This window comes from Acartia tonsa, chromosome 3, assembly GCF_053477335.1.
Source record: "Acartia tonsa isolate MP-2025a chromosome 3, ASM5347733v1, whole genome shotgun sequence".
Taxonomy (NCBI): Eukaryota; Metazoa; Arthropoda; class Copepoda; order Calanoida; family Acartiidae; genus Acartia; species Acartia tonsa.
In genome coordinates this window covers 53,060,257-53,075,579 of record NC_137262.1, presented here as the reverse complement: position 1 = coordinate 53,075,579, position 15,323 = coordinate 53,060,257, and the positions used below count along the sequence as shown (strand labels likewise).

Sequence of the window (15,323 nt, the reverse complement as noted above, 5' to 3'; positions counted from 1 at the left end):
ACATCATTAATAGAATCCGATAGATGATATAGATTCACATGTTTGTGCTCAATGGTCAAGTATCTTGAATATAAACTGAGAAATTGGCGTTTAAGGCTGTTTCGTACAGACAAACAGACAGATATTTTGAATCATAGAGTACTTTCACTATAATAAAGATAAATTGTTTTTTAAAAACTAACCTATTTTTATTGAAAGTTTGTTCACCTAATCGATTTATGATAACCGTGATATTATTTTTATAACAGATAAAAACATCTTGCTCTAGTTTTTCTCTGCTCTTAAATTGTTTCGGCTGAAAAGAGGCGGCGACAAGGATGACTAGAGCACAAGAAGCGAAGCTTCCTATCAATCTTACTTTATACATTAGATTTGATGTTCTTACCACAAGAGTGTGTCAATAGTTAGAGTTATGTTCTTTAATGGCAATCATGAATCATTTTATTCGAAATTATTTTCATATTTTGGATAATTAAAAAAAGAGCAATCAACCGGGAATAAGAATTTACAAAGGAATCGTAAAAAAGCGATGTTAGAATGTAAAGTAAGGAATTAAACCCTTTTCCTTTTCTGAAATGTAACTTCACTTACAAATTTGTTTTCAAAGTGATTTTAATCACATAAAAAGTGTGAAGTTTGAAAAAAATTTCCAATTTACCTATCCATGTAGAAATACAAATATCAAACTTTAGTTTTAAAGTAGCTACGCAATTTAAAAAAGTAGCGTTTAATCAAAAAAGTTCAATGAACTTATCAATCCGATTAAAAACACATATTTTATACGTCAATACGTTATTAGACAAGTATTCTGAAATAAATGTTGCAAGGGTGTGCACAAGTTTTTGTCTTGGGGGTGAGTTAAGAAGCAACCTTTTTACATCCTCCTACCCCGATAAATATCTGGACGTTAACCTCTTAGAAATTCTTTTTTTAAATTTTGAAAATTTTTTTAGGTTAAGGCTAGGGGGCCGAGCGCTGCGGCTAGGATAATACCAATATCTAGATAAGGGAGGGGGTTGTACCCAAACTGAAAAATGTTTTTCGGATGTTATTGCGGTAAAGCCACATGTTGAATACCACCTCACTCCCCAAAACTAACCTGGAAATTTGTGGAAGCTTTTTATAATGCCTGTAAAACATTTCGGCATGCTGGCATATTATTGGTCAATTTAAATGTATACTGGCCAGCTGTTGGTAATTTAGTTATTTTTGTTATAATATTACTGAGTTACAGTTTACTGTCTCCATTTTAATCTTAATACTTATAGACAAAATTTTGAATCTTTAGGTTTTTAATACAGTTTTCAGAATACCTTTCCCTTACCATACATATAAGATGCTCTTATTCTAATTCTATCATGAAACAAATATTCCTAAATAACAAGGATAACATTCTCCAAAGAAAACTAGTAACATATACCTGAATTAATAAAATCAGAATAGTAACGGTGCCTTCAACTTTTCACGATAAAAAAAACTAATGTTAAAAATTGCCAGATACTAACTAATATTTTGCTGTAAACTTATAAACAAAGAAAAAATAAACATTTTTTTTATATGTATGAGTAGAAGGCAAAACATTTTCTTAATATGAACTTTCCTTCAACGCCAAATTTAACCAAAGCTAAATAACCTAATTTTCTGAGAAATAATATATTTTTTTTTGTATTGTAACATTTCAAGTTATAGAGAATCATTGCTGAAATAATTTCTTTTTTTTGGAAGTTATCTTTTTCAGTTCGAAATAATTAAAATCAACTTAGTAACTATCCTCTTATTTTTTCCACAAAATTTTATTTCATAAGTGAAAAAGAGCAACAAAAAAATATAATTCTCGTACTCATTCGAATCTGGTGGATAGGAACCGGTTCTCATCCATACGAAAAAACTATGTCTAGCATCGTATTACATCCAGTTTTCTACGAATATAGAAATGTACAATCATAAGATTAAACCCAGTTTTTTTAGCCCGTGTCTTCGGCATCTTGGGGCTAAAAAAACTAATATTAATCTTATAATTGTACATTCTATGTATATCCGCGGAAAGCTGTTTATAATACGATGCGAGAAATAACTATTAATATTTTAAATTTCTTTTAAAAGGAATTATAAATTTAATATCCAAGTACAATTTAAATTGTAGGGAAAGAGACGAACAGATAAACTTTTTAAAGACCAATTGTCTGAAGGTCTCAAGTGCCATGCAAATGACGTGAAAGCATATAAAATCATTTTTTGAACTGAAAAAAGCAGTGAAAACTTTGCAGGTCTGAAAACTTTATGCCTAAAGAGGCATATAAACGTAATAAAAAAAATATTTTCATTTGAAGGGTTGATCAATGATCGTCCTATAGATTTTAAACTTTATATGCTGATTCCTGTAACTGTTAGATACCAATTTTATACGAGGGAATTCTATAAAGCACTTTACCAGAAAACCTTATTGACCATTTTAAAAATATGATTTTTAAACAATTTTATATTGGGTATAATTGTCCTAAATACTTGGTATCTGGAACATTGTTTTTTTTGGATGATTATGCAAAAATGTTAAAAGCGAAGCATCTCTATAATAAAAGCAAACTTTATATCCATATGTCAAGCATCCTTTAGTTGCATAACTTTTGTAGGACAGATGTTAACAATATTAAATTCGCTGTTTCTCTATATTTGTCTCTTGAGCTACACTTTAATGGATGTTTTCATCCTTGTTATACTACCGATCAACGTTCCAATCATTATTTGTAACATTTAAAAAAATAATCAACAAAAATCTTTAGGCAAAATTATATTTTAGCAATATGCAAAATAAATAATAATAATAGTAAAATGAAAAACAATTAATACAAAATATAAAAATGAGCAATAAAAAAAATTTTACAGCGATTTCAACGAGGTTTGTAAGATATGTTGAAGAGTGAGTGAAACGAATTCCTCCTTCGCCTCTTGAACGTCAGTCTTTGGCTTGTTAGCAGCGGCTGAAACGGCGGCTCGTGCCCTCCGTCTGGCTGCTAATGGCCGCCGAGCGGCGGCTGGTAAATCACAGGTTTTGAAATGGAACACAGGTTTCTGATTTCTGATGGCTTTTACTTCGGTGGGTTGGAGATAGATATTTTGATGGTTAGGTTGTGGCACACCTGCAGAGCTAGGTTGTCCATCCGCAGGGGTATATTGTCCAACTGGGACAGGGATAGGTAGATAATTTACGGGGCTTTGAGTATCACAAGTTGAGAAATTGTAAAGGTTGAGGTAGTTGGTCAGCTTAACTGGCAGTAACAAATTATCTATTTGGTTGTCAATAAATATTTTTCTATCGGGATTCAAATTGTTGGCTAGAGCTTCTCTGATTGTATGGATTGATATATTTTGTAGGGAGGCGGGTTCACTCCAATAATATTCAAATTTTTCCTTCAGTTCAATGATTAAATTTGGCACATTTGATCTGGGATACTTTGCTTCAGCTAACAGAGTGCTAAGGATACCAGATTCCAGATGGTCATAAGCAGTTCTGGTTCCTTTGGCAGATAAAACACTTCCAAGTAAATGTATGCTGCGCTCAGTATTATCTAAAGATCCTTGTTCAATAATTTTTCGTATAAAAACAGCTAGGGGATAATTCTGGCTTGATTCTCGATCTCGTAGCATATCCGCTCCGTTGTTTAGTAACATTCTTGTTAGCTCGATGCTGTAGTCTAAATGTTTGAGATTATAGCTTAGCAGGCACATTCCTTTATTGTTTCTATGGTGAATATTAGCCCCCATCCGCAGTAGATTAGCCACTATTTGACAAATAAAGAACATTTCTGAATTTTCAGTTTTAGAAATTTTCTGTCCAATGAGGGTTAGGGCAGTGTCACCGTTTAAATCAACATGATTTATTTTGATGGGAAGAGTGGATAGATATGACATAACTTGTAGAGTATCTTGTAGAGTTTCAAGTCTTTCTATGGCTAAATGCAGCATGTTTTTATCATCACTTGTGGTAGTAATATTAACATCCCCATTCTCATTCACATAATCAACTAAATCAGCTAGAACAGCATCAGGGGGATTGTCACCACTGGTGTCAAAAATGAGATCAAGATCTGACTGGTTGTTGTCGTCTGCAATATCCTGCAGGTTGGCGTGGCCTCCGCTGCTGGAGCTTGATGACTGGCTGCTGGAGGGAGTGGCCAACCAGTGACGTAGGATTTCTGCACCTGGCAGGTGGCGACAACAATCATCTGAAACAAAAATAAGAATTTATTAGTGTTCAATAGTTATATATCGCTTCGTATTATAGCCAGATTTCCGTGGATATTAAAATGAAATATTTAAACCAGTTTTTGTTGGCCTCAAAGGACCGAAGGCCAAGGCTAACAAAACTAATATTAATTTTATGGTTTTTATTTTGAAATTCGGGGGAAATTGTCTGCAATACGATGCTATACATGATTTTTCAGTATGAAGACTGTTTCTAATCCAACGGATATCAGTCGGTTTCGAAGCAATACTGAAAAAAAAATACATTTTGTTAGACTCAATTGTTTGTCTTTATGTCTATCTAAATTCTTTAAATTATTAAATTTCTATTTGATAATCTTTATAAATATCTCATATCAAATATGATAATTGAAATTCCCAAGAAAAAGATAACAATAAGATAAAGAGAACAAGGACAATTATGTATATCAATAACAAATACAGCAACTACAAATTGTAGCAGCTTATAGTGCCTAATAAAAAATGACGTCATAAAATAAAAAAACGACCAATGAAAGGCCAGTATATATTTTAAATGACCAATAGTAAAATGTATGCTATCATATCAAGGGTCATTTGTATTGTATGACGTCATATTTTAATAGACACTAAAGGCTGCTTCTGACAAGTGATAAAATGTCAATAAATTCTAAAATAAATCAATTAAAACATGACATCTAGAACTTTTGTAAATATAAAAAGATACAGAAATTTTACAGGCGGACGTACATTTATTATGGAGTAGCTTCGCTTCCAAAAAGATAAAAGATACTCACGGTAACCCAATTTATTCGGACAGGGTGTGGACGGGGAATTACTGCTGGACCCAGGAAACTTTTTCCTTTTCATCTCAGCAGACAAATTGACACTTGTCAAGCCCTGTCTCAGCTTCAGAGCATCCTGGCGGGACAATTCTGGAGACCTGGACACCACTGCGGGTATCTCAGGAAAACTACTTCTGGCACAGTTGTCTGCAGGGCTTTTTGCATATTTGCTGGCGGACGAGCGGCGGACGATTCGGCGGTTGCGCAGGATTAGGTCAGAACTCGAGCTTGGTGCGTCTGGGTCCATCTTTCTGCCAGCTTTAAAATTTACTAAGCCACAAACCTGGAATAAAACATAAATCATTATTTTTTAAAAATGCAATCATTTTAGGCTTTTATTAGCGAAGCTACTCTACAACTAGAATGTTGTTTACTGACAATAACTTCCAAGTTGATTTTTTTTATAAAAAAATGTAAGATTATTATTTGTTGTGCTATAAATTTTGTACTTTTTAGGAACAAACATGAAAATAAGTGTCAAAACTTACATGCTTTAATCTTAATTATAGAGATGTTTTGCGATATTGTAGCTTGTCCTAGGATATATTGTTTCAAAAATCTGATGAATATGACAATTATAACATACAAAGTGAGAAATCAACATGATAACCGTTACACTCGACCGGGCCGAAAGACGGATAAACCTAAGTATAGAAAACTTCGCTTTTTACGATTCTTCAACTGTTTTTTTGTTGTTTTTAGATTGGTTTCTGTAATTTGAAATTTTTTCATTCTTAAATTGAATTTTAATCTAAATGTAAAATTCCTGCAAAACGAATTTTAAACAAAAAACAAGACGTTTACAAATGTCCTAAACATGAAAGGTCCGTTAAAGTTCCTGAACCAAAACCCAAAATTCAATAAAAATCTCAGTTATTTGAGTTAAAAAGGATCAGAAATCAATTGACCCATTTACAAAAAAAAATCCCGCACACTAAAAATGGTATTTGGATAAAAAAGAATGGAAAAATCTGCGGGGGGCGCAACTATTTACATAGATATAAATTCAGAAGGAAACAGTAGACAAAGATTTTAACAAAAACTTTCAGAAGAATGATTTTGTTTTTATTATGTTAACAACAGTTTGTAGCTATAACGTAAAAGAATGTCGACATTTGACAAAGCTTCGGAAAGTTTGTAAAAAAAAACATGGTCTGCTTTAAAATTTGTTTTGAAATATATTATTTCTGTCCCTGTTATAAAACGTAAATAGTTCCTTTTTAGCAAATTGTAAAAATCCTAAGTACTGGGTTTATTTTAGTTTTCAATTCAACATTTCATATCAAAGCAATTTATAAATATTATACAATTTTTAAGGAGTCCAGCCTCTCCATGATTATTATATGTATGTGAGCCCGTTACTACCCAACTTCATTTTTTTTATCTAAGGTTGAATTATAAAAATTTGAAACATTTACTTTCTATATAGAAAAATTTAATAGGGTGAAAAATTCTGTATAATCCTACTTTATAAAGTAGTAAGGTTTTTGTCTGAAGCTGAAGTTCTATGTAACTACTGGACTGATTTTGTTCTCTATTTTAGAGTAAGCTTCACATAGATCCTGTAATGTTTTTAGGCTATATTGTTTTTAATTTAAGTCTTGGGTGGCTTTGATCTATTTTTGTATTCCTCTAATCATTTGAATTCAGTGCCCCTAGATGCTAGAGGGGTAACCTCTAATTTATAAAATGCTCAATAAAATTATGTATTGTTGTGTAGATTTTTTGCAATCGTTAATTTTTTTCCCCCAATTGAAATCAGAATTCATTCAGATTTATAAAAGTTTTACAGGTAAATGTGACTATTTATAGAATTTTTAAAATACTTTAGATTACATTAACTTTTTGCTGATTTTACATTAAATTTTCAATATACAATTGATTGCAAAAAATCCTCTTCATTTATTGAATGCTAAAAAATCACATAAAAATTATCTTTATTTCTTTTTCATTGAATTAAGTACTTTTAGATTTGAAAATTTAATTTCAACCAAAAAGGGACGACAATTCTGTTGATGATTATTTTCATGAAGATTTATAAAATATTGGGTCATCTCAGAAAACGCCTAACTCCAAAAATGCCCATCTCAAAAAACGCCTATCTCAAAAAACGCCCATCTCAGAAAACGGGAAAAGAAGAAAATTCTATTATTTCTAAAAATCAGGGAGGGAGGGGACATTGGACAGTAAGTTACACCGGTACCCAAAGTGGTATAGCCATTTTATCTCACTCGTTGGCTCAAAACTTATTAAATTTTAATTGATTGGTTCCAAACTAGTAGAGTTCAATCTTTAAACAATCTAAATCTACAAAATGGGAAATTTTGTTTCTCATCATTGGGGATATTTATCAATTTATCTCCATTGTCTTATCCCTTCATAATCCTGCTCAAAAACCATCTGTTTCTGATTTTGTAAAATTAAAGGGCACTCAAAATGAGCTGTAAATTCTAGGGTCATAAAAAATTGGGGAAGGTATTAATATTCTAGAAACATTTAATTAAGATTCTTCGTGGAAATTTCATGTTTAAAAAGTATGAATATAAAAACAGCATCAAGCATTTAATCCTATTATATAAAGTAGTAAGCGTTTTTTGTCTGTCCCGAAGGATCTCGCTACCCGCCGAACCTATATTGTTCTCCTTTACAGTGAAGCTTCTTATAGGTCCTGGGAAGGTTTTAAACTATTTTTCGAGAGGGTGTCTTCACCCCCTTCTTCCCCAAAATATAATTTTTATAACTCTTTTGAAACGAAAATTTAAAATAGGATTAGGTCGACTTTTCTTCTCCTACCAGTGCAGTGCCCCTAGAGGCTTCTAGGGGCGTAGCCGCTAGTTCTAAATAAAGGAGGATACCATTATCAACGCTTACTGTTAAACGTATGAATAATATATCATTCATCAGTCTTACTGCTTTTAATAAACAATATGTTGTTGAAAAAAAAACATTAGATCAAATACTTTTCCAGTATGACTTCGAAACCGATTAATATCTGCTAAATTAGAACCAGTTTTTAGCCATGCTGAAAAATCATGCATAGCATCGTATCAGAGTAATTTTTCCACGAATATTAAAATAAAAAATCATAAAATTACTACCAGTTTTTTTAGCACGAGCCTTTTCCACCTTGGGTTAACAAAACTGGCATTAATCTTATAAAGTTGTCTATAATACGATGCGATAAATAAATATTCCAACCAATGCATTAAATATGTTTTATTATACTTGTCTCTTTTATTAGCTCCATGTAGAGATTTTCCACCCCTAAAAAAAGAAAGAAAAACCCACTCACGTCAAAAAAGTGTCGGGCTCAGATTTTCTCTTGTTGTTTAAAATATTGTGTTACTAAGGACATAAATTAGAACTAGATCCTTCAGGGTTAATTATTCAAGGTAGGACGAATAATTTTAGCGCCCTGAATAACCAATAATTATTTATTAGTAGCTTTGTGAGTGTGTACAATAAATTCTGATATCCAATAAAACTAAACATTGATTTAGTTTCTTAATGAAGCTTTTTATTAATCAAGGTTTAATTTTAGCTGGTTTTAAAAGGGAGGCGGGGGGTTGGAGGTAGAGTAATTTTAATGAAAATAGCCCCCCAATGAAAACTTATTTTCTGAATTTTAACAATAAAAAAATTAAAGATAGTTCAAAGCAAAAGTTTTTTTTCTTTGGTTTGTTTTAAACATTACCTCTCCCCAAAATTGTTTCACATAATGAAATTTTATTCCTTTTCTGTTAATGCACATTGAAAAGGAGAAATTTCTAACCATAGAATAAAAGAGGTTAAAGCCCAATTTTTAGGAAAAAATGTGTAACACTGCACATGTTGGGTCAAGTATTCTGGAATTTAAAAGTAAGTAGTAACTGTCCAAAAGACACCAATGCATTTTTAAAATAAGTCAGTTTTAAAGATTTTTTACATATATTTATTTGTAACTAATAGAATGCTTAATCAATCGTCAGCAAATATTGTGATACGTTTGTGTTTTTTGTATAAATAATTTTATTTAAAATACATTTCTGTAAATTTATTCCTTTGGGTGTTAACAGCCCCTTTTATCTAATTTTCTTTTCTAAGTCTATTTTATTCACAATCTGATTTTCCGTTAACTATATTTAAAAGGAACAATATGTTTATGAAATACAACTGAAAATACAATATCAAAATATCCAATTATTTTCATTACAGGTAAAATGTTTCTGGAGAAAAAGTATCATACAATTTACGTCTTTTTGCATCCTTTTACTTTGAGAACTAAAAATTACAACATTTAAATTATGAAATAATTGTCTGAAAGAAGCAAAAATAATACAGATGGTGAGAGAAGGATTTTTTCTAGAAGTAGGAGAAGTTTTGAAAATACCCAAATAGCCTAAAACATTCGTATTGGTCTTATGCGAGGCTTCCCTAAAAATCTTGGACCATTTAGTACATTTTTATCTATAAAAGCAAATTTGCTTTATAATTACAAATAATTGTGGAAACACTTTTAAAAGGGACCCCGAGGGGTGGGTCGGAGGTATTGAAAGAAATATTTAACATGATGGAAGTTAAATGTCCAATTAGTGAAATTTAAGGATACTCCAAAGCCCCCATGTACCCCTCCCAAACAGCCGGCCCAGGGGTATATCAAATATTTTCAGGAGGGACATGCATCAAAGAATTTGAGCTATTTTAAATCAAATTTGAAAAGATTTAAAACATTTTTAAAGGGGCTTGAAGACGATTTTGATTGAATTAGAGGATTTTAAAGTTTAAATTTTCTTGATTCAAAGAGCTGGATTTTAAATTCATACAGTCAGCTTATGTAGTCCGTCAGTACGTCTATCCGTCAGAATTATGTCTAAGCAATACAAACTCACTTAATATTTGAGGTTTTTAAATGTTATTGATTCACTACCTTTGGACATTATTTTCATTGTTCCGTCTTTAATTAAATAAGCCTTTAAAAGTTCATTCATACAAAAAGTTAAAATCCTGATTTTGTTAAGAAAAAAATGCTTAACCCTTATCAGAAATCAGATAAGAGAAAGAAAAGCAGTATTATCTTAACTAAAATTAAGTGTGTATATATATTTTAAGAAATTTAACATCGCAGAAGCTGAAACTGATTGGGTGTATTTAGTTGAGTGGATAAAACATTTGAATTTCTAAAACTTTGATGATTAATTAGTATTTATAATTTACAGAAAGCCAACTTGGATAAAAATGTGAAAATACAAAAGACAGAAATATTTTACTAGCAAGATGAAAAAGCAATGTAGAAAAGTTTAATTTTAGAAGAATGTAGTTTTATTCTTAAAGTATTTACCTTGTTGGGGTTAAAATACCCCAATTGAAATAGCCTAAAACCAACCCTAAATATAAAATGTGGAACCAGTGGTTTGTTAGATCTTATTAGACCAGCATACATATAAGATTCTAGAATATCGGATTGTTGTATCCATATTATTAAATCCAAATTCTTATCAAAAACTAGATTGACATATTTAGAAAACATGCTTGAACTGCATGGGAAAATGTGAAGTGGAGAAAAGGGGTTAACTGCCACTTCATATCATTGCATCTAGTTTTTTTTTACAGATGCGTAGATTCTCTACAAGCCTGTTTTTCATTGGTTAATGCATACTTTTTTAGTATTGTTGTGATGAGTTTACTTTTTTGTTAACCATCTACTTTTTGGTTTCTTAATTTATCCTATTCTACTATTGTTTACATTCTTTGCCTGCTTATTAATAAAATCGTTCTCGTTTCTTTTGAGATACTGAAATTCATGGATTTATTTTTACAACTTTTAAAAGAGGTTTCAATTGATAACTTTTGTTGAAATTTTACAAAAAGTGTATTAATGTTTATTAATATAGTTCTTTTAGATTCAGCAATATTATTAGTATTTATAAAGATATCTCTTAGGTATAAATTTGAAAGAAGCTATTTATTGGTTATTAGCTGTATTTTTAATTGTTTCTTCGTTTTATTAAATTCTTTATTTTATGTTTGTAAATATTGTCAACCTTGTCGTTGTACAAAAAAATGTGTGTTAAAGAGTTAAGTAATGAATAAGGACAGGAGAGAAAAAATGTAAATAGCTTCTAAATTTCTACCCTACTTTCAAATCAATTTTGTTTTTGGCCTATTTATCTATCTATTTATGTTTTTAGGTTGATATATTGAGGAAAATATTGGAACTGAACTAATAATGTAGATGAATTATTTCAATTAATAAATATAAACAAAAATTTTATTAATTTTGATGTAGAGGTTTGGTGAATTTTATCCTCAATTAATTTTAAACGAGTTTTGTGGGCTTTGGCATATTTTTTTCAAAATAAAAATGTATTTGGAAATTGGTAGGACACTTTTAACGTGCCTAATACCTATACAAACAATCATCGCTTGCTGTATGTATATACGGCTAGAGAGACTCTAATTATAGATAAGCTTCGATTTTCAAAATTACATTAGGAACAAACCAGTTTTAGGTTTCAGCAAAACAACAAAAAATATTATTTTTGATTTAAAAAATTTACCAACAAAATTTTCAACATTAAATTTTTTTTATTAAGTCTATTATTGTGTGTTCCTTGACCTCTATGTTAAATTGCTATATTCTGATGTAGCTATATTAGAAAATACTAAATTATTTTGGCAGAATTTTTTTTCTCAATTAAGATACCCACCATTAATTGCGTAAAAGTGCTTGAATTTTACATTTAGATACAGTATTTGCAAACACACAGAACAAGTAATTTTTTGAAAACCCCATTTAAAATTCAATTTCCGAAATATTGAAATTGAAATATTGAAACAATCATTTGATTTAAACTTATGTAACACAAGTACCAAAGAAAAATATTGCGTAAATGAAATTTGCAAGATCAAATTTTGCGTCACATTATATTATCAACACAGCAATCAAAATAATAATTTATTATAAAAGAAAATTAAAATACCTTTTAATGTTTCATATTATGAGAACTAACACTTTCTTTTCCAATCAGATCTAGTTTTGAAACCATTCTAAAATTTCACTAGTAAAATAAATTATGAGGCTATTTTTGATATATGTTGAGTTTAAGCCTTCTTTTACTCAACTAAAAGTTTTTTTTATTTTGTCTTTCTCTTTGCTCTTCTCTCTCTCTCTAAAAATTTTCCCTTGCGTAGCGCTATATAGGTTTCTAAGGGAGAAAAGAACTTTTTTTGAACTGGGGGACGGGAGAGATTCACTTTTCTCTCTTTCCCTTTTCTATCTTGTATATACAAAACAGAAGATTTAAGTATTAGCAAATTTTTTTAATACATCATACAAGTATGTAATTATGGTACAGAGATGTCTTTCATCCTATATATCAGTCTGAAACTTAAGATCTCGACAACAGCTTAACCGTTTTGGAAATATAATTTTACCCACTGCAGTTATACCATTAGTTTCGGCTAAGAGTGAAGCCTCAATAGTTGCTAATGAAAGAAATAAAATTATTACAAACAAACAAACAAAACGCTTTCAGTTGTAGTTTTTTCAACATTCAACGACAACCGATTGCTCTTAATTTTTTAAAACTGCATCTAGGACATTCATTTTTGGACAATCTGCATCAGAAGTCGCCCTTTTTTCACCATTTTTAATTTATCCTTTTTAAACAATGCATTAAGCAACATAAAAATTCTTTTCTTTCAAATAATTCATAGCCATAGTCATAGTTGTTTTTTTTCTTTAAAATCAAAATCTGTTTGAAAATATGAATATTTGTCGTTTTGTGTGTGCACCGACGAGCACATATGAGAGAGTGAGTGCACACGGTGCATAGGGGAACGAACCTTAGTACCCTACATACACGCACGAACACACACACACACACATACACACTCACACATAAACAGCATGGACTTGTATATTTACAAGTCCAATTATGTCCAAAAAACGCAGCAATTTTTTTAAAAAGAACATAATTATAAATAGAGTAATAGTTATTTCTCGCATCGTATTATAAACAGCTTTTCGCGGATATAGAATGCGGTGCCAAAGGCACGGGCTAAAAAAGCTGGTTTTAATCTTATGGTTGTACAATTTTATATTCGTAGAAAGCTGGATATAATACGATGCTAGACATAGTTTTTTCGTATGGATGAGAACCGGTTCCTATCCACCGGATTCGAATGAATACGAGAAAATTGTTTTGCATGTATCCATGTATGAAAGTAACAGAATGTGTGTGTTTTTGTATATCTTGTAAAGCAAATCTCGCTAACAGCTGAACCGATATGGTTCTTCTTAAAAGTGGAAATTATTATATAATTATTAGTTTTTATAAAAGTAAGTTTATAACTCTTTGGGGGGAGATCACCTTAACCTTCACCTTTACCAACCAAACCAAAAAATGGATTTTATTCATTTTTTAAACTTTTTAATTCGGTTTCCCTCTCACCTCAAGTTCCCCTAGAATCCTCTAGGGTCGTAGCCGCTGGTTATATATAAATCACCGAATACAATAATTTCAAGTTACAATAAAATTGTATTTACAAACTGACAGACAAACGGACGGACAGACGCGCATACCCTAATAATAGGGTAGCTGTGCTGCTAAACAAGTAAAAGTTGAACTCGGTTCAATGATCTTGAAAATTCTTGTTAAAAAAGTTTGTGTCCGTCTTATTTTCTTCTTTCTCTCGCTTGCTCTCTCTCTCTCTCTCTCCTCCTCACCTCTCTTCCTCTCTCTCTCTTTCTCTATCTCTCACTCACTCACACCATCTCTCTCTCTCGATCTCTCTTAATCTCTCTCACTCTGTTTGAGGAGTAGGGCAAATTTATTAGATAAAATACTAGTAGAATTACAAGATTTTAGCCTTTGGTTGTAGTTTTGTTAGGCCAACCAAAGCTAGAAATGATTTAGTGAATACTCAATACTCATCTCTATCTTGCAGTTTCGCCCAACTCCTATTTTCATTTTATTTCCAAAATAGTTATAACGATGAAATGCTCCACTATAAAGAATAACCATATTGGTTCAGCGGTTACAGTGATCCTTCGGTACAGACAGATACAGATCCTGTTACTTTTATATAAGTATATGTGATATCACTCTACAATATCTCTATTACACATGGTTTTTATGTTCAAAAATATCTAAATTATATGCGCTGTCACTCTACAATATCTCTATCATATATTGTTAATATGTTAAATATTACTCTAAATCGTACAAGCTATTACTCTAAAATATCTCTATTACATATTGTTTATATGTTAAATCAGACTCTTTATAAATCCTGAAAGCTATTACTCTAAAATATCTCTATTACATATTGTTAAATGTTAAATCAGACTCTTTATAAATCCTGAAAGCTATTACTCTAAAATATCTCTATTACATATTGTTTATATGTTTATATCTAACTCTCTCTAAATTGGGTCAATTTGGGTCAAAGTGGATTTTTATCCATAAATAATCTTTCAAAACTTTTATTTCTAAGAAATGCGCAATTTCAAGTGAAATTTGAATTAAGTAATAACCTAGCATATAGCCTAGTTGTTTTTATACTTGAATAAGGATGACAACATCCATAAGTAGCAAGACACAGTAATTTGATTTTTTAACAAATAAAAAGATAGGGAATTTAAAAAGCAAAATTTCAGATAAAAAATACTTATTAAATTATAGACAAACATTGTGAGTTTTAGAGCAGTAACCCAAATGTTATCCATATTTCAAGAAAATGTAACAGTTTATATCAGATGATAAATTTCTTTCTCGTGTTCATTCGAATCCGGTGGATAGGAACCGGTTTTCATCCATACGAAAAAACTATGTCTAGCATCGTATTATATTCAGCTTTCTACGAATATAAAAATGAACAATCATAAGATTAAAACCAGTTTTTTTATCCGGTGCCTTCGGCACCTCGGGGCTAAAAAAACTAGTTTTAATCTCATAATGGTACATTCTATATCCGCGAAAAGCCGTTTATAATACGATGCGAGAAATAACTATTAGTTTATCTTCAATGAAAAGTAAAATGTTTTTATAATCACCAAATGATATTTCCCTAACTTTAATAAAAATGAACATATATGATTCAAAGTAGAACGATGCCTGTCTTTCTGAATAAGGCTTAAGATCTCCAAAACCTTTGCCCTAGTGTTTAATCCAATTTCTAAAACTTAAACTTTATAATAGTCTTTTAGCATATAGACCTAAGTATAGAATCGTTGTGCTTAATAAAAAAAGATCTAGTCATCTAAAAACTAAATCC

The 15,323-nt window shown here is 30.7% G+C and overlaps 1 protein-coding gene across 1 annotated transcript; it reads right to left on the bottom strand.

Annotated features, from left to right (window-relative positions):
- Positions 1–2,775: 2,775 nt before the first annotated feature.
- LOC145314577 (uncharacterized) lies at positions 2,776–12,270 on the bottom strand. The gene is made up of 3 exons (XM_080154556.1): positions 12,026–12,270; positions 5,019–5,349; positions 2,776–4,223 (listed from the first exon to the last, which is right to left on the bottom strand). Exons 2-3 carry the CDS (start codon positions 5,311–5,313, stop codon positions 2,878–2,880), a joined length of 1,641 nt encoding a protein of 546 aa, XP_080010682.1. The 5' UTR covers positions 5,314–5,349; positions 12,026–12,270; the 3' UTR covers positions 2,776–2,877.
- Between the last annotated feature and the right edge of the window lie 3,053 nt (positions 12,271–15,323).

What these genes read in the sequence shown, in the direction of transcription:
- LOC145314577 (XM_080154556.1), bottom strand. Translation starts at nt 5,313, where the DNA reads ATGGACCCAGACGCACCAAGCTCGAGTTCTGACCTAATCCTGCGCAAC. An exon ending in TCCGAATAAATTGGGTTACC is followed by an intron (nt 4,224 to 5,018) that starts GTGAGTATCTTT and finishes TTTTTGTTTCAG; the next exon opens with ATGATTGTTGTCGCCACCTG.